This window comes from Camelus ferus, chromosome 18 (assembly GCF_009834535.1).
Source record: "Camelus ferus isolate YT-003-E chromosome 18, BCGSAC_Cfer_1.0, whole genome shotgun sequence".
NCBI classification, from domain to species: Eukaryota; Metazoa; Chordata; class Mammalia; order Artiodactyla; family Camelidae; genus Camelus; species Camelus ferus.
Genome location: NC_045713.1, coordinates 14,058,413 through 14,077,876, shown reverse-complemented (window position 1 = coordinate 14,077,876; position 19,464 = coordinate 14,058,413). Strand labels below are relative to the sequence as shown.

The following is a 19,464-nucleotide window of genomic DNA, read 5'->3' as shown; positions in this document are numbered from 1 at the left end:
GACTGTTCTTAGGGTGGGTCCCTCCATCAGCTGTTTTCTTGCCTAGTTGTGGCAGGCTGACAGCATTACTGCCTAAAATGATTCTCTGTGAGGTAGGAGGGGAGGGGGAAAAGGCTTCAGCCAGCACTTAAGACACAGGGAGACCCCACACTACAGCCAGGTGCTATTAGGTCCCATTGGAGTGGCTTCCTCCTACAGGTGCAGGCTGGGAGAAGGCAGAGAACTTTTGGATTTTGAAAAGTGGCCATGGACAAGGGGACAAGGCAGTTCAAATATGCACATCACTCAGCTGCTACTCTCATCACATTTAATCCTCACAACACCCCTGTGAGGTAGGTATTATTGCCCCATCTTACAGATGAGGAAACTGAAACTCACACATGCCCAGGGGCACACAGTCAATAGGGGAGGTCTGCAATCCCAATGCTGAGGTTCCCTTACTCAACCACACCCAACCCCAGGTGGTGAGAATTCTATAACAGTAGCAAAAAGATAGCTCCCGCAGGGACATCAACACACAACTCACACACGCACGCACCCAGAAAAGCCTCACTGAATCAGCATCTCCATGTCCCTGTAGTTTTGGTTCAAGAGCATTTGGGGGACACTCCTGGCCAAGTGCTTCTTTCTGATGTTTGAGAGGAAACAAAAGCTATCAGCAGCGTGAGCTTGTCAGTGGTCAACCCAACTGGGGAGAGGCCAGGGTCAGTCTTCGTCAGGTCTCTGCTGTCATTATTCTGGGGAACCCACAGCAGATACACCCTCACCTGGCAAGCAGGGGCAGGTCCTCTGAATCTCCTTCTGCATCTTGATCACTTCAGGTATTAAAATTGATGTAATTTTTTTCTGGCTAGCCTCTCTGGGAAAATTCTTTTTGCATAAAAAGTGTCACTGAGGGGTTTGGATCAAATTTTCTTTTTAGTTAAGCCTAAATAATGTTGAGGGTTTTTTTTAAATTAATACTTTCTATTTTTAATTTTCTTTTTGCTTAGAGGAATGAAGAATGGAAATAAAGACAGGAAGAGAAATGACCCAGAAATTCAGTGCAAAGAGAGATGTTCATACAGACACTATCTGTTGGGGACACAGACAAATCATCACAGGAGAAGGGACAGATTTCTAAAATGAGCTGAGAATATGAGGAGGGAGCCTGTGACCAAGACATCAAGGCCCTGGCCAGCAAAAGTCAGGGCCCCTGCTCCTGGTAGTCACACACAGTCCAACAATGCAGGGATGGTGGTGGGCTCAGAGCTGCTGGCTCCCCCTGGACAGCAAATCAGACAGATGCAGGGAGGGGGAAGCTGTGCCAGGATACCTGGGTCACACATGTTCTCAACTGTGAAAGCTGTCGCCTACTGGAGTGAGGCTCAGTGGGGCTGAGAAGATCAGGATGTACGCTTAAGCTTTCCAGGGAAAGTAGGACAGACATAGGAGGAGACAGAGAAATAGGTGTCACGCAGTGTGGTATGATTGCTTTGAGGCTAAACTTTCCAAAGAGAAGGATCTGAGTTTTTGTTGTGATTTAGACATCTTGATGGCTCCCAGTGGGCTTCCCTGGAGAAAGAAACTTACCGCCCCAAGTTCTCTCTGATCCCCATGCGATGGCTACCAGGAGGTCTACAGGGATCCATCTCCAGTGTCCCCTCCCCTCGCTAGTGCAACAGCAGCCCTCCCTCAGCAAACATTCACTGCAGCAAGTGCTCTGACACACTCACAGGTTCAAAAAGCCTAAGTTCATGTCCTCCTCCTCCTCACTGTGGGTGGATAGGTTTTTCCTCTTCACCTGCTGTTGGGGAACACTGCTCTCCGGGGGGCTCGGGGAACGACACTGTAAACATGACTTCCTGGCGTGATGGTGGCAAGGCTGTGTGTTCAAGTTGCTGCCGGGGGACAGCACTGAGGTAGATCGGGGAGGGTCCCCCAAGACATCCATGGAGTTTGTGGGACTTGCGCTGCTGACAGAGGAGTACCCTGAGGTTGTGATGTCCTTGCCTGGCCCCCTCCTGCTGCTGAGAGGGGGCTCAAGCCCTGGGGTCTGAGGTGTCTGGGTGCCTGGTGCCAACGTGTGCAGGTCCTGGCACCCCTCCTCCTCTGGGCAGGCCTCCTCATCGCTTGATTCCTGGCAGCAGTGCTGTTCTGGGTTCAGGTAGACCACGGTGACATCGAGGACACCGCTGGGAGCCGTTACTGTGGGAGGCGTTGGGGGAGAGGTCGTCAGGTCAGAGCCTGAGCATCAGGGTGGACCCCCCTGCCGCCCCGGTCAGGATCCAGGGCAGCCCAGGGTCCAACTCATGGTCACATATCTTGAACTTCGCTGGACAGTCCCCTTTCTTTTGGGTAAGAAATTGAGGGGGAAGGGCCTCCTTCATGCTTGGGGTATCACCCCATGTGACTTGGGGGACAGGAGGAAGTGACAACTGGCCATCTAATCATTTACTTAATCCCAAGTGGACACAAAAGGAATTGGAAAATCATCAGAAACTGCTTGAACTGGGCTTCCTGTGCAGATGGCTGACTAAGAACATGGGGATAGAGCCTCCCGCAGCTGCCCTGGAGGGTACACGAGGCACAGAGCCCAACAGGGTAGTGGCAAAGCACATCTTGTACAATGTTCTACAAAGATCTTATGAACTCCAGTCAGGATCTCTTCCTCTTCCCTGCCCTGGTGAGGTCCTTCCATCAACACAGCTCCAGTGAGAGATGGAGAGAGGTTGGGCCTACGTCCCCTCCTCCCTAAGGGTGGTGTTCTAGGGGCTCTGCCTGGACATATTCTCCTGCAGGTAAGGCAGGGGGGAGGGGGCCCCTCTGCACAAGCTGTCCCCTGGCACGACCCCTGGTGGCTCTCCATCCCCAGCACTCACCATCGCCTTCCTTCTCGCCCTCACTCTCCTGGTCGCCCTCGTAGCCAGAGCAGTAGTCCAGGCTCCAGTCCAGGAAACTGCCCAGCAGCGTCTCCTCCTGGCTCGACAGCTCTGCAGTAGGAGTGGTGACAAAGCTGCCCCTGTCCTCCTGGAGGCTGTTCTCCCGTTTCCTGTAGGGGGGGAGAGCCAGGAACCTGTCATAGGCAGCCGTGTTGGGAGGCCCAGTCTGACTCCTGGCACCTGCCCACCCTGCCCCCACGTGTTGTGAGCAAGGGTGTCATGGCCCTCAGAAGCTCATGGCACAGATTGGCAGAGGCAGGTCCAGGAGTACAGTGAGGGTCCTGCTCATCTGGACTTTGTAGGATCAATGGGAGTTCTTCAGGTGGGGCGGGGATGTTATTCCAGGCAGTAGATCCAGGACAATGAGAGGACAGACAGGTTAAATGGGATACATACGGGAGACGAGGGGAACAAGAAAGTACTGAGGACCTTAGTCAGGGTACCGCTGGAGTGACGGCAGCATGGTGGGCAGAAGGGCCCAGGGCGGCTCGTGCCTGGCATGCGGCAGGGCCAGAGCTTGAGTGGGCCCAGTCTGGGCTCAAGACTGTCTTCCCTCAAAGGGAATCAGGTTAAGGCAGGAGAGCCAGGCTGGAGAAGGCAGATGGGATTGCAGACAGGGGATTAGGTCCACGGGCCTGAGGTCAACCCTGGCTTCAGTTTTCTCAGCATCTGCTCTTCTCCATGCTGTGCTTAAGGAGCCCCGTGTAAAGGGAGCCCCTCAGATGGCTGCGGGGTCACCAGGGAACCCAGGCCCAGCACAGAGGAGCTAACGCTGCATCTCGCCATTATGGACCTGGGGCTTACTAACCGCTTGGTTCTCCTTCCGGAGGGAGAGCTGAGGAAAGCGTGAATTTCCCCCGCGCTGAGGAAAGATGCAGGTTCCGGGCTCTCCTGTTTCACTCCAAGAGCTGCACACAACTGGCCGTAGCTCAGCACCTGAGAGGAAGCTGTGGTCAGAGGGAGGGAAGAGGCCCCGAGGGGCAGGCTGGCACCACTGCCCCCCGCCCCAGCACCCCATCAGCAGCCTGAGTGGCACCTCTTCCTGGCTGATCTCTCCGTAGCGCCTGTCCTCGAATCGCTGCTTCACGGCAGTAAGAGAGACTTGCCTGTAGTCCTTGGGGACATCATCGTGGAAGCTGCCAACAGAGGGACATGTGAGTGGCAGTGGGTGGCAGGCAGCACCAGCATGTCCACTCCAAGAGGCTCATTTTTTGCTTCCACTCACTGAAGTGAGAGAGGACAAGACATTTTGAAAAACAGCCCAGCCTTGGGAGTAAAATCCAGCATTGCTGTGGTCGATGGTCTGTCAGTTCCTCAGTTAAACGCAGTCACCATGACCCAGCACTCCCACTCCCAGATGCAACCCCTAGAGAAATGTGAATGGAAGTCCACACAGAAACCAGACAGAAATGTTCACTGCAGCATCATTCCCAACAGCCAGAAGGTGGAAAAAAACCCACACGTCCATCAATGCAGGAACAAATAAACAAAATGCGGTCCCTCCATCCAGTGGATATTTAGTGCAGATGAGAACATTATGTAGGTAAAAGAGGCCAGTCACAAAAGGCCACGTATTGCATGATTCCATTTCTACGAAATGTCCAGAACAGGCAAGCCACAGAGCTAGGAAGTAGTAAGTGTTTGCTGGGGTGGCTGGAGGGGAAATAGGGAGGTGATAGGTAAGGAGTGCGGGGTTTGTTTTGAGAGTGGAGGGAAGTGTTCTAAAACTGATGGTGGTGATGGCTGCGCAACTCTATATACTAAGAGCCTGTTGAATTGTACACTTAAAAGTTTTTGTTTATAAATAAATACTTGTTTCCAATTTATCTGATCTTGAAAAAAAAAAGAAAAAGAAAGAAAGAAAACTTCCAGGGGCAGGGAGGCGGCCAATCAAGAGCTCTTGGTAGCCAGCGTCAGGTAACAGCTATCTGCACTCGTCTAAGCAAACTTGGGGTCAGACACATGCTGACCTGCTGATGTCACCCATGCACCCCATCCCTCTGCTACGAGATCTGGGCACTGCAGGATAAACGGTGTGCACGCCACCCCGGTAAATGCTGACAGGCTCCCCGGGTTAGCAAGGAAGGGGAGAAATGGCAGATGGGTCAGAAGGGGCCAGTCAGAGGAACCTTCAACCTAGTGCTGGAGTTCTGACATCCCAGAAGGTGTTAGCATAAGTGACTGCTCAGAGGCCGCCTCGTGGTAATCGAGGAGGCGGCTGGGGGAGTGACGGTGGGCAGGCAGCAGCAGCCGAGGGGACCAGGTCGCGAGATGTGTGAAGAAGGTGCACTGGCCCCGAGAACCGCTGGGATGCAGGGACAGAGAAGTGGGCTGGCAGTGAGGTCTCTGCTAGGATGAACAGGCCTTGTCCACCAAGCGCCCAGTGAAATCTACAAGGAATGGCTGGGGGAAGCTAGGGAGCCCGGCTTGGAGGAAAAGCTGTCAGCGGGGCCTGCGGCTTAGGACAGAGGCTGGCATTTAGATGGCTTTTGAATCCCCAAAGTCTCCCAGGGAACATCTGAGGACAGGCAGAAAACCAGAATTACCCAGTCCCTTGTGTGGAGGGAAGGGACACCGAGGCAATGAGCCTGGCAGAGAAAGGAGTGCAGGAGGGACTGAAGAGTGGGAGGAGCGAGTCTACAAGCCAAGCTGAGACGGGAAGAGAGGAGAGGCCCCGGCGTGAAGCACACTCAGTCTGCGTGTGCCTGGGGCCGCAGTATTCCGACCCCAGAGCTGTACGACAACTTTTCCTACACCAAAATTACTCCCTGTGGACTTAGGTTTGGGTTGGGAGGAGGTGCTGCACACACATCAAGTGTTAAAAACATGTGAAATAAGCAACATGGCCCTGGAATTTCTAAATGTCAACCCTGAAACACACAGCTCAGTGGGGAAGGTTGGTGTGACTTGACAGCCTTCACGGGAGAGTGAATTCCCCCTTTCACTTGTGGTACGTGGGAACACACCCCTGTGTGTGTTGTGTGTGGCAGGTGGGAGGACTCACTTCCTTATAGACTCACCACTTCTGATGAAGGCTTAGGACACAGGGTATGAGGTCTTCACAGGAGAACCCAGTGAGGTCCCACAACCGAGTGGTCCAGGGCTGGGCTGGGGAGGAAAGCAAGAATAGTGGAGCCATTCTGATGCCCACTCATGCCCAACAGCTCTGATGGTTCTGTTATGGGGTTTCCTAGGGCTCAGCATTGAAAATACCCCATAGACAAAGCATGCATGCTCTCTGTCCACAGGGTGGGAAATACACTAGAACCGTATCTAATCTCACCCCTAGACAATGGCTTTTGTTCCATTCTGGTGTCCCCTTCTCAGGGAGAGATGAACACGTTTCTTTCTCTCTCCATCCCCCCTTGAATCTCAGCACTGTCTCCTGACTCCAGGAATCCCCGCCGACCACTGGCTTAGCCCATGGGGCTGGCAGGAAGGATCAGCTCCTTACTCTGCCCATGTGTCAGCCTTGCCAGGAGCAGGGCAGCTGCAGCCAGGTGGGCTGGGGCGTAGGCGGCCAGGCTGGTGTGCAGCAGGGAGAGCTCACAGAGGAAGCTGCACAGGTGCTGGGTTCTTGCTGCCATGGGGACCAGTGTCAGCAGGACATCCTTGTAATCGACCACGGTGGGGACCTAGATGGAACAAAATGGACATGGGGTCTCAGCACACGGAGGGCTCATTCCCCTATTCAGTGGGAAGGCTGATCTTCAGAAACCCCACCCTTTGGCACGTTCAGGCTGAACACCAGGGCGTGCAGTGATGAGAAGTCCAGGAGGACTTCCCAGAGCAGGAGAGCTCAGTGCCCAGGTGGATGCCTTCTGCTCCTCCTGGCCCCACGAGACCTCAACTTGGATTCAGAAAGAAAAAGGAAATGGCCACTTACTCGAATCTTCCCTTCCAGGGCGGAGATGATCTCCCCCATCATCCTCACCAGGTCCTCGTATTTGTACGTGTTGTCTGTGAGCCACACGGCCTCTCGGATGGTCAGGATCTCCTTGCTGATGAACCTAGTGTTGAGAGGGGGTCTGAGCACTCATCCCACACCCCTCAGTGGGGCGATCACTTTAGGCTTCAGTGACAGGTGTGGGGAGTGCAAAGAGTGGACCCAGCTGCCCCTTGCCACTGAAGGGAACTGAAAAGGTCATAGGAGCCTGTCATGGGGGCCGGAAGGGAAGAGGGATTAGCACACAGGCCAGCAGCAGTGGGAGTGGCTGGACCGCTAGGCACGGAGATGCTTCTGCAAAATGCACCCTCAATGCTGAGATGGGTCAATCCTCTTAACGACCTAGGGATGAGGTTTTGCCCTGCTTGTGCCCGCTTCTATGGAATGGGTATAAACAGCTTAAACCCAGAAGGCAGGTGAGCCAGCAGAACACGAGCTAGAGGTTGTTGGAAGGTCTGGCCACAGGAATGTGACTGTCCTTAGGCAGCTGGCCACCCTGTTCTCCACTCCCCACCAGTGCCAACTGTCAGGGAACATGCTGGGCCAGCAGCCTGCTGAGGGCACCTCCCCAGGCAAGGTGGACCAGGGCCAACCCCTCAGCCACTTTGCTTCAGGGACTCAGCAGCAACCCCGTTTGCTGTGGGCACAGCCAAGAGAGAGGATAGGAAGTGTGAGGACTGCAGGTGCTGAGAGGATGTTATGCGAGTGGGACAGATGAGAGCCCTGTGCTCGGAGCAGCAGGCGCTGCTTTGAGAGTGGAGGCAGGGGCATCTCAGCCTCTACAAATCTTTTTAAGCAATTATTATCCCACTGCTGGCCAGTCTGTGGTCCAGTATCTCGGTCTCTGATTGCAAGGACAGAATTATGCAGTTTAGATCCACGGAGGCTGGGGAGCCATCTGTTCAGCCCTCTCTGGTGACACGACCTGGAACACTGGGTTCCAAGAGCACAAGTGAGAGGTGCCGTACAGCATGTGGCAGTCTGCGTACTGATCCCGAGCCCACGAGCCCTCCGCCTGTGGACATGGGACCCTGCCTCCACACCCACCCAAAGAGACCACTCTTCCGAGTTCCCGTCATGGCCACAAGACTGAGCTCATAGCAAAGTTGGACATGGTGGCCTCAGGGGCCACCGGGGGTAGCAGAAAGCAAGACGGGAACTGGGGCTCCTTCATGACCTCATGGAACAGAAAAACCAATGACAGAAGCCTGAACCCTCTGCCTCTGGGTTAGTGTACAAAAGAGAAATCTCTTTGTAGTTGACACCACTGTGTACAGTGAGAATGGTTGGTCTGGAAAGCACTGCCCAGGGGGGATGGCAGACCGTGCAGGAGATGTCTGGTTTAGAAAAACAAGAAAATGCAAAATGTATGGTGGGAATTGCCATCCACATTGCTTCCAACGGCAAAACTGAGTGAGGAGGTACTAAAGGAAGGTAGATTTAGGTAAAACTTAATATGGTCTGATTTGAAAAGTCATTGCTATATAGGTGCAGGCTGCCTCTTGTGGTTGGAGTGGGCTCTGTGGGGAGTTGTGGTGAACACATGAGACCCACTAAATGCAGGTCTCTGGACACAGAGTTGAGAACTCAACCAGTGGGGGCAGCCTACTATGACCCTCCCTCATCGCAGTGTTGCCCTCAGGAGCCATGGGGAGCGGGGTCCAGCCTAAGCCTGCCCGAGTGAGGCCGAACTCTGGGTCCTGAGACTGCATGCTGGGGTGCTATGCTGCCCCCATGTGGGAAGGACCACTTGGCAGGGCACCCCCTAAAACTAAAATCCCCCAAAATGAGGTGGGGTGCTGAAGGCTTATTTCACTGAAAAGCCAGCCCATGAACTGGACACAGCCTGGCTGCATAAGGCTCCTCACCGGGTGCAGATGACCATGCAGGCGATGCCCAGCAGCTGGAGCCTGTACCGGGGCACCAGCCGCCTCCGCAGGTACCGGTCCACGCACTCCACGGTCAGGTGAAGGCACAGGCTCGTGAAGTCCTTCATGGTGGCGACTTCTACCAGCCAGTCGATCAGGATGTACCTGTGGGAAGAGCACCACTCCTGAAAACCAGGGCAAGCATTCATGATGTCCCGTCTCCCATCCCTGTGCAGCCTGTCTGTCCTGAGCAGCGAGCAGGTCACTGAGACATCATTGGTGTCCCCAAGTATCCGTCTGAGGCTGAGACACCCTGTCCAAAGGGGCTGGGTGGCCCCACAACCCCGAACTTGGTTCCCGGGAGGCAGGTGGGCTACACACATGTGTGCTCTGCATCCCCAACCTCAGGGCCCCTAGGCACTGAATGAGCCTGAACCATCAGGGGCAAAGTGGGTCCAGTCTGTAGGACTGGGGATTGGTCACAGGACAGGAGAAAAGCCACTCAAAGTTTGCCTGCCTGCAAACCTGTCTTCTCCTGGAGGAACAGCTCACCCGTGGACTCATTTATCACAAGCCTCTGCAGTGGAGCCAAGAGCCAGGAACACAGCTAGAGCAGGATGCAGCGACCTGTGCTCTCAGTCACCTAGCAACCCCGAGGGAGGACTCGGGCTGACAGAGCCAACAGACACGGGGTCCCTCCTCAAGGGGGCTAAACGCTGGGCCAGGACACAGACGTCACAGGAGAACACAGCATGCAGTGGCACGGATGCAGGAGTACGGTAAACGCCTTTTTCAACAAAGAAGATGGGATGGAGAGAACAGAAGCAAGAGGGAGAAGAAACTTGGTGCCACAGGACTCTGCGTGGACAGGAGGGACGGCTCCAGGTGTCAGGCCAGACAGAAGCATCTTCCATGGACAGAAGGAAGGAGGGAGTGACGAGGCTGAGTAGGGGAGCCGGGGAGGGAAGGAGGTGAGAGGAAGGCAGCCAGATGTTTGAGGTTCACACCAGCCACAACTGGGACTAGCAGTGGACGCTCCCCAGTGCAGACACACTGGACAAGTGTGACATCAGACTCATAAAAACAGACCAACTGGACTGTACCCTTTGAAATGGTTAAATCTGACATTAACATAATGTTACATGTCAATTATAACGCAATGGGAAAAAAAAAGGGGGAAGAAGTTGGCTGTTGCCTGACAGAGGAAAATGGCAAGATGCTCAACTCAGGGTGAAATGATACTACTTCAATAAAACTAGTTTAACTCTCGACAAGGAAAATAAAGGTTACATTTATGTTAACTCACCCCCCCCCCACACACACACAGAAAAAGAATGGCAACAGTCCAACCAAAAAAAAAAAAAAAAAAAAAGGGCCAATTGAGAGGGCACGTTCCTTCCCAGAGAAAGGGAGACAGCTGAGGAGGAAGGGGCAAAGGGGGCCCAGGCACAGGACACAGAAGCACAGCCGCTTGGGGACACTGAGTGTAGGAGCGAAGGACACCTGCGTCCCCTGCTGTGTGTAAGAGCTCCAGCCCCTCCAGGGAAGAGAGTGCACCACGTGCTAGGTGTTGTCTGCTGCAGCACAGCCCAAGCCTACCCATCATGAACCTAAAATGCGTTTGAAATCTCTGGCGTAGGCTTAAAAAAATTAGTCACATTTTTCCATTTTACCCTCTAACATGTTCTGTGATTGAGGGTAAAAGTGTATCGCCAAACCTCGGAGGAAAATGGACCTGTGTGCGGGGTTTTGAGGCTGCAGCAGCTGCCTCCCCACCGCCCACCCCCGCCCCCTTGATGCCTGTAATGATAGGTGGCAAAGAAAGGGTGGTTTTTGGCATCATTTTAGAAAGATGTTTAAAATGGTTTAGTACATTCTGAGGCTTAAAAAGGAAAGCTGGAGAGCAGACACTGATGTGGGAGATTTTCTCTTCAAAGTCCCAGATAACTTAGGCATTACTGATTTTATTAGAAAACACACAGCCCTAGGGGTGATCCCAGTGGGGTTGATAACGCAGAGGGCCCTTTAATGGGAAGCTCGGCTGAAACAGGCCAGATCCCTCTTCCCAGAGACCAGCTGTCGCTCTGCCTTCCCATCAGCTCTGGCACGAGTCCTCACCTCATTGTGTCATTGAGGCCCTTCTGCACGGAGAAGACCGTCTGCTTACTGACGGCGTAGGAGGCCTGGAACAGCTGGCAGACTATCTCATTGGAAGCTTTCGTTTCTAGTCCGAGCTGGTTTCCATTTGCACAGGCTTTGGCTAAAGACAGCTGGGGTTGGGGGGGGAGACACACGGAGTGAGAAGGAAGTAGGGGGCTTTGGAGGTTCCTGTTTCCGAATGTGAGGAGGGTTCTGCCTGCGTACACACTGGCCTACTTACACCTTCTAAGCCTCCTGGAACCGCGAGGGCCAAGAGTTTAATCACTCCTTTGGAAATCAGAAACATATCATGTGACAGAAAATTTGAAAAGGGACAGAAAGTGTGTGATGGAATGTCAGTCACCTCCCTGCCCCACACAGTTTCTCTGAAAAATTCAGTTCATTTCTGCTCAACCATGATAGTGAAAGCTGATGCTCCGGGGGGTGAGGAGCACATGGCAAAGTGGCCAAGAGCTGGCTGCAGGCTGGCATGACCTGGCTTTCACACCTGGGTCTGTGTGTGACCACAGGTGAATTGGGGGCTTTGAGGCACCTCAGTTTCCCTTTTCACAAGATGGTTTAACAGCACCTCTTGAACAAATGACGTGAGTGTTAACTGAGATGTGCAGCACCCCGCTCAGGACCCGCCCAGGGCCCATTAAGCCCTCAACAGTTACTACTGACCACCCCTAAGTATTTCCTTCCAGAATTTTCTATGCACGTGTAGCAGCAGGTACATGCATTTGTGATCACAAAACACACATGTGTTAGGTTTTCTCTTCTGCCTAATAGTCACATGGTTCCTCATGACAGGAGACCTGTACGCGTCTGCCCTGTTCTTCCTTTGAGGGGTTTCGAGGTTCACCTTTGTGCAGCTCGGTGCAGCTTCTGTGCACGTGGTCGACCCACAGGTGCCACTTGGACCCAGATGCTTCCTGAAAGGCCTGTGCTGATTTTCACACCCACTTATAGGAACACTGTTTACTCACTAATAGGAATACTGTTTCATCACATCTTTGCTGGCAGAATCTGCCATCGTTAAAAATGTGTATTTTCAGAAGTTACTAGCTATCCACTCAAAAACACAGAGAATATCTATGTATGAGTTGCTAACAAGACCAGCCTCAATCTCTTTAAATGTGCACCCTTTCGATCAGCAGGGAGGTCAAACCTGCCCTGTATTTTGACTGCTTGTTTTACTTCCTTTTTTCTGAGTATACTGAGGCCCTCTGAACTTCCGTGGGGTCTTACTATTCTTACTGATTAGTCTGAGCTTGAACTAGAACCACACTATTCATTGCTATATTTCCTGTAAATGTGCTGAGCGCCTTCTTAGACATGATCACTACAACATCCTGTGATAAGTCAGGCTGGCCCAGCCCCTTTGTGATGCCTTCCCTAGTTTTTGAGGGCAGATGACCCTCAACTACCCACTTGGTAGGGCGACAGGAGCGAGCTTCTATCAGCTTGGCATAGGGGGACTTCCTTTGATATGTCCTGAAACAGTGACTTCTTTACAGCTACACAGGGAGAGTGTCTGGAGAACACCAGCTACAAATCCCTGATGTCCTGGTTCCAACACCGGCCAACCCGGTGAGGTCAGATAATGCATTCCACACACCCGTCTGCTCCAAGAAGCCTCAAGTTCTGTTTCCAAAATGCTTCACCTACAGGACTTTAGGGAGTAGTATAAATTTTGATATTAGATGCAGTCCACAGCACTTAAAAATGAGAGGCTGGCTGGCTTACGGGCAATGGGCACTGAGGCTGGAGATGGGCAGAGATGAAGAAAGCACTTTGGGGCTCTCCTCCCTGCATACCCCAGAGCTAAACTCCTTTAAGATTCAGTTCTAAGCCCTGGGCCACTCTCACTGCCTCCTGAGTGGGAACCCAGCAGCCTTGCCCCCGTGGTCCTCACGAGAGGAGGTCTAAGAACAAAGGGTAGCTCTCAGCTCACCTGCGCTTCCCAGCAACCTTTGGCAGCAAAGTCCCTGAGTTTCCGGAAGCTGTGGAGGCATCGTCCGGGATCTGACATCTGTCAACAGGAGAGTCACCATGCCCTTACATGGTTGTGTCTCTGGAGAATCTCAGAACCAACCTGTGGGGTTCTTAAATGTTCCCCCAACACTTCCAGAGGGTCCTGAGCTGTGCTTTCTTCCCAGCCTTTTATCCCCCAAATGGTGGTGGTCGTTTTGGGGAGCAGTGCTGAGAACAGCCCGATGACCAGCAGCTCCCGGGGCCCCAGAGAACCGTCTGTGTTGACAGAATCTTGTCCAAGGGTCAGTGTGGAGACTGTGCTTCTGGCCCACATAATGCACCCTCTCCCAGATCTGGGTTCACTCACGTCCATCTTTCTGTCACTTTCCCAGAGGAGGTACGAGCTGGTCAAACACCCCTGATTGGCCGACTCTTCAAACAGGTCCCGGGCCTGCTTCTGTTTCTCTTCATCCTAGAACAAGTACCTCTAAGTAACCGCACAGATGGCTCTCATCTTTACAATGAGTTACCTAAACTGGAGTAGAAACAACTTCCCTGAAGACACACAATCTGACAACCAGGATGGCACGAGCCCGTGAGCCCTGCCTTCACAGGCCCTGCTTCCTCCCGCCCGGCGTTTGTGCTGGACTCAGCTTTGTGTCTCCAAGTGTCAGCTCCCCTCACCACACTACCCGCAGGGTGTCGGTGGTGGTTTTTCAAGGCCCCTCCAGCTCCTCGCTCACATCAGTGTCCCTCCCTGCTGCTGTCACTGCCTCAAGTCTGCTGCAGAAGTTCCTTAATCACAAAGCTCAATATAGCTTTCTCAAGGGTGGAGAGGCCTGTGTGGGGAGTGGAGAGACCCGCCCACAGCAGAGCCCTGAAACAAATAGCCCCGGGGGTCCATCACACTCCAATGCTCTGCTTGGCTTCACATAGCCTCACAGACAGGGCTCGCCTTGGCTTTGAACTTGGGATGTCCCCATCTGCTGCCTTGTATGTACTTCCTGGTCCTCAGTGCTTGTGGCTGCCAGAAAGGCAAGTGGCACAGAGACTCGGGGCCACTGTGCTCTGCCTGCTCACCTGGGCCAGGACGCCAAACAACGCAAGGCCCTGGTAGGATGGACAACTAGACTCACCTCGAAGAGACTCAGCACTCTCCCCAAGCAGTGCAGTATGGACGCTCTGTGGGTCTAAAAAGGAGGAAAAAGAAGTGTGACTGTCAGCAGAGAGAACTTCCAGGGGGCTGCCCCCTCCGTCTGCAGATCCTGGTGTCCCCCACCCCACCATACAGAGGACCTCACGGAGTCTGTGTCCTGCCTTTCCAGTGGTCAGCTTAGCCCATCTGCAGTGTGGCCCCTCACCTGACCCCCGGACCCTGGCTCTGAGGCCTCCTCTCCTGCTGGCCAGATGCTGCCACATCTGCACTGTTTTCTGTGCCTCCACTGCCCTCAGGTCCCAGACTTGACTGGTCCACAGCATCTCCCCTGCAGGTTTTCTCTCCTCCTCAGACCCCACAGGCACTCCTGGCCAGACTCACTTTCTGCAGCTGGCACTCCGCCTGGAGGCTCTCGTGTACCACGGCCTTGCAGCAGCTTCCGGACACCGACCAGGGCGGGCGGATGAAGAGCCAGATGAAGGGTGAAGCCCCCACATTTAGTCGCTCAGCGAGGCTGAAGAAGCGAGAGGCCTTCAGGCCATTCACTTCCGCACGGGCCTCATCGGACACAGACACTGCAGAGACCACAGAACACAGCCCAGTGGTCAGGGATGTCTCTGGAGGACGGATGCGGACAGGTCCCCACAGTCTTTCTGGAATGTCTGAAACCTCAAGCCTGCTGCAATGGGAAGTTGCTGGTGTTTTAGGATAGCAGAGGCAGGATCGGGGCTTCTATTTTTCTTCCTCTATTGTGTGAATCGTGTTTCTGCCGGGCCCTCCCAGCAGCCTGGCTTCAGATCGGAGGTGTTCCCGCTTCGGAGGCATCAAGTGCCCACCCTCCTTCCAGGGGGTGGAATTACTGCTCAGCCCCTGGTTAACGGGGACCCTGTTTCCTTTTGGGGTAATGAGAGTATTCCAAAATTAATGGTGACAGTTGCATGACTCAATACACTAAAAACCATTGAACTACACACTTCACATGGGTGAGTGGAACAGTATGTGAATCATGTCTGGGAAACACTGATGGGAGGGCAGGGGCAGGACCACAGCTCTCCTGAGCCTGGAGCAGCACTGCTCATTGTCTCCAGGGCACAACAGTCCTGTCAACCAGCTGGGTGTAGGGGTGATCTCTCAGCAAGAAGCCAGATCTTTTAGAGGCAGAAAACTAGTGGCCATACCCAAGTCTTTCTGTATCCCGGGAGTGGGGACAGGAAAGTTGGTTCCTTACTGTGCTTAGCAGACAGGAAAGAATTGGGAGAGAGGGCCGCACAAGTCTTTCAAGGAACACTCACCCCTTGTGGGTGAAGGAACCTTAGGTACCAGGCCAGCTTTGACCTGCTTGCACTTGCCCCCTGCTTGGAGCCTCAGCTACCTGTGTTATGGACACCTGGAATCTGGCATGCTTTGACCGCTGCCCCCAGTACCACAGATGAACTACAGCCAAGGAGAGAAGCCAGTGTCTACACCCGGGCTGTGGTGTTAACTGGACAGAGGGCAGGCAGCCAAGGAAAAGGCTGGCTTGCCTAAGGAGTCCCCATTCTGAATCTCTGTTCAGAGTCACTCTTTGTCAATCAAAATTAAAGGTTTGTTAAAACAAGAGGTGGCTCTCCCAACCTACAAAATCAAAGTTCATCAGTGGGTCCCTGAGCAGGGCACTCTGGGAACAAGCTCCCAAGGGAAGACAGTACACAGCCAGACACAGCAAGAGCAGCAACTAAACTGCTAACACTGGCAAGGGCTCGTGCTTACTCTACAATGTCAATACCAAGTGGGACGAGGCCAGCCCCAGCCTCGGCCCCACCCCCTTGAGGACTTACGGCCTTCATTGTAGAGGTAGGCTATGCCCAGCTTCACAGCAGCTTCAAAATTCCCTTTTTCAGCAGCCCTGAAACATTGAGAACATAAATCATCACATGATTTTATTCCATAAAGGTTATGTTCCACCACCACACTTCAAACTACAATACCCATTTTCTGAACTGAAAATTTTTTTCATAATGCAGCTAAATATCCATTAATGATGACATGCTACAACATGGATGAGCCTTGAAAACATGCTTAAGTGAAATAAGTCAGTCACAAAAGGCCATACGTTGCATGACTCCACTCATAAGAAATGTCCAGAGTAGGCAAATCTGCAGAGACAGAAAGCAGATTAGGGACTGCCCGGTGTTTGGGGGATTACAGGGAATATAGTAAGTGACTGCTAAAGGATAGCGGGCTTCATTTTGGAGTAATGAGTATGTTCTAAAGTTAGACAGTGTTGATGGTTATATAACTCTGTGAATGTATTAAAAACCATTGAGGTATACACTTTAAGTGGGTACACTGTATGATTAGTGGACTATGTCTTGGGCAGCCTGCCCAGGACCACTGGCACACTGGGGTTCACGGTCCCTTTGGCCCTCTGTTTAGGTCCAAGCTCCAGAATGGTGGGTGGGATCAGCCAGTGAGTAAAATGCAATAGGATTCAAATCATATGGTTCTGACTAAGAGGGCTGAGTAAAGTTTATGCGTGCCGGTGACCTGCATTTGAGTCACATGGGATGGATCACAGCCCACGCGGACCCCAGAGAAGCACCGCTGTGACTAATGAGAGTCAGGCCTTTGTTGGTGGCGTGGAGGACTGAGGCCTGTGCTGGATGGAACTTGTGTGACCCAATCGGTGGAGCTGATAGCCCTCAGTCACTCCCTGTGGGAGAAGGCATTGGCAGGGCCAACAGCAAGAGGAAGGTCGTTCCCAGGTCAAGCCTTGAGACACAGACATACCAGGGAGGGCCCAAAGGTGGGAGAAAGCCGAGCTGTTTTCAGGGTGCAGAGATACCTTTCAAAGAGCTTCAGGTTCTTCGGAGAAGGCCACAGCTCCTGGAAGCTGGCACATGCCCACACGCTGGCATGGTTGTCCACCAGGTACTTCAGGTGGGAGTGTACCTGACAAGAGCGGAAACAGAGTGGGCTGCGGGCGATTATCAAGGGACTTCCCAGAAGCAGTGCTTAAAGACAGGGTGCAGATAGGTGTAGGGTCTCCTGTCTCCCTTCCCATCCCAGCAGTAAAGGCCCTTGAGTCTCTGTGTATCAAAGTAACTAAGAGTTGCTTTGAATAGAGAAAATTGAGTCCAGAAACAAGTTTCTCTGTGGCTCTAAAGGTGGGGACAGTGGTCCTGGAAGTGGGAATAAGCATGTAGGCTGAGAAAGTGGACACCACCTCTGTAATGCTATATACCTCTCAGGATCAGGGAATCCAACTCTAAGGGGAGCAGGTAGGTCAGAAATCTGTTTTGAGCTCCTCTACCTGGGGTCTTGCTAGTGGGAGTACAGCTAGAGCCTAGAGGTCAACAAAGGCTCTCAGAAAAGACTGAAACACAGGACAGCAGCCTCAGGTAGGACCTGGAGCCTCTGCTCTGGATGAATACAAGAAGTGCCCAAGCTGGGGGCCTTGAGCACGGGTGAGCATTTTAAGGGCTAAAGTTCCCACTGCCACTGAAAATTCAGTACCCATGGATATTACGACCACAATGGAGGCAGCTTTGGAAGTCAGAGAAGTGGGTTCTAGTTGGAGTTTTCCCACTAACTTGCAGTATGTCCTTGGTTAAGTCACTCAAAGTGAGGCTACAGTTTCAACATCTGCAAAATAACTCCCAGAGTCCCCTTCAGTGCTGAATATTACATGGGATTTGTCCTCAAGGTTACACTATTATTCTTTTTAATACTACCTTATTTCTTGAGGGATGCAAATTTCACTACCATAAAAAGGTATCTTCTCTGTTAAAATAAGCATTGCAAAGAGCAGACTCAAACCTTAGTGTATTATGTTATAGCTTTCCTACAATCAGAAGAACCTCAAGCATCTATTACCAATATCACAGTTGTCTCTTCTGCCCTCATTTGTAGCCAGTTTTGTTTTGACATTTAGGACACAAAGCCCTCATGGTATAACCAACAATGCCAGGGCTGATACTATTTCCATCTGACAACTTACAGCTCGGACAGCGAGGATATCGCCAACAGAAAGCCATTTCAGAATATGAAAGAGCACATCTTCTGGGAGACTCAAGATGGTTAGGTTTCGGGGTCTCCTTCTTATTCTTCGCTTTGTAGGATAACAGAAACACTTGGCACACCTACAGTGGATTACTTAAGGAAAAAAAAATCAGAATGGTCTATGTGATGTATTGGAAAGGAGTTGTGCTGATATGAAAAGTTACATCTGAACATGATTCTACAGATACTGTCCTCTGCCCCAAAAGGAACCAGCCATATTTATAGTCCCAAACAAAGATTAAACAAAGGAGTAGTAGTGTATGAGTTACAGAAGACATCATCATTTCATCAGAAACATTTATGGTGAGTAGTATTGGGAAACCTTCTGATCCACAGCCCAGATGACAACCAGGAACGGGGAAAGAAGCAGCCAATGCTGATGACAGTCAGCCTTTCATTTCACTCTCAGGGAAGCCCCTCCACCCTTGCTGATTTCTTTAGTCCTATGTGCCCACATGACTAAAATGTATAATGTTAATAAGGATCTGTCAACTTTGGACAGGCTGGTTTTCCAGTCCAAACTAGGAGGGACTGCCCTGCAGAGAAGCAAAGGCTGGACTTGGAGGCCAGGCCAGTTCCAGGTCTGCGGATGTCAGAGCTGCCCAGTGTCCTCTCCCCTACAGGGCATCCTTCCAACTTCAACTGCAAAAACTCCTTCCTCACTCTAAGCTGATGAGCTAGAAGCTCTCAGGCAGGAGTAGCCCATCACCTACAATTCACCTGGTTTCCTACCCGTTCCTCCCTCCTGCCCGACAGGAGGTGGCTGCTCGCCCACCTGCACGACTCCCTCCGCAGGCCTTCTTCCTGCCCCCTCCCCTCGCTCCTCACCTGGGTCTTCTCATCAGCAATTAACGTGCTGCGAAAGCCAAACGGACTCACAGGGCGACCAATCACCACATTTTACCTTCCCCTCATTCCCTTTCTCGAGGACAGCCACCGTAATAACCACTGAAACCTCAGCGGTGCTCACAGTCCACGACAGGTAGCGGGCCCCGCGCGCTCTTTCACGCGGAGCTGGGCGACGCCGGACATTTAAATCGCGCGCCAGGCGGGCGCCGCAGGGACGACCCGCATCCCTGGTCGAAAGTCCCGAGCTAGCCCTGCTCAGTCTCAAGGCCGCCCCGCGGCCGCCCCGCTGCCGCCCGCCTCCCGCGCTCCGCGCCCCTCTACTCACCGCCTCCGCTCCCCATAGCCGTAGCCGCTATCACCACTGCCGCCGCCTCAGCCAGAGCCGCCCGCGGGCCTAGAGTGCGCCGCCCCACGCAAGCGCAAACCCGCCCGCCGCCCGCCTGAGTTTTCAAACGCGCCCGGCCCTCCCATTGGCCGGCACGAGGGGGGCGCGCGCCACTGGGCCGCCAGGCCCCGCCCCTCTCCCCGCCCTCCTCAGTCCTGGGGGTCCTCGATTGGCCGAGCCAG

At 52.9% G+C, this 19,464-nt stretch overlaps 1 protein-coding gene across 1 annotated transcript; it reads right to left on the bottom strand.

The window, feature by feature from the left end:
* Positions 1-295: 295 nt before the first annotated feature.
* On the bottom strand, positions 296-19,331 carry CCNF (cyclin F). Its single transcript, XM_032460214.1, has 17 exons — positions 19,223-19,331; positions 17,987-18,141; positions 16,832-16,938; positions 15,825-15,892; positions 14,389-14,582; positions 13,988-14,041; positions 13,219-13,323; positions 12,832-12,909; positions 10,854-11,005; positions 8,736-8,900; positions 6,808-6,931; positions 6,376-6,556; positions 5,942-6,029; positions 3,958-4,057; positions 3,730-3,857; positions 2,862-3,031; positions 296-2,187 (listed from the first exon to the last, which is right to left on the bottom strand). The coding sequence occupies exons 1-17, from the start codon at positions 19,236-19,238 to the stop codon at positions 1,712-1,714; spliced, it is 2,361 nt and encodes a 786-aa protein (XP_032316105.1). The 5' UTR covers positions 19,239-19,331; the 3' UTR covers positions 296-1,711.
* Positions 19,332-19,464: the final 133 nt, after the last annotated feature.

What these genes read in the sequence shown, in the direction of transcription:
- CCNF (XM_032460214.1), bottom strand. An exon ending in CGGAGTGCCAGCTGCAGAAA is followed by an intron (nt 14,042 to 14,388) that starts GTGAGTCTGGCC and finishes CCTCCTTTTTAG; the next exon opens with ACCCACAGAGCGTCCATACT. An exon ending in AAGGTTGCTGGGAAGCGCAG is followed by an intron (nt 11,006 to 12,831) that starts GTGAGCTGAGAG and finishes CCCCAACCCCAG; the next exon opens with CTGTCTTTAGCCAAAGCCTG.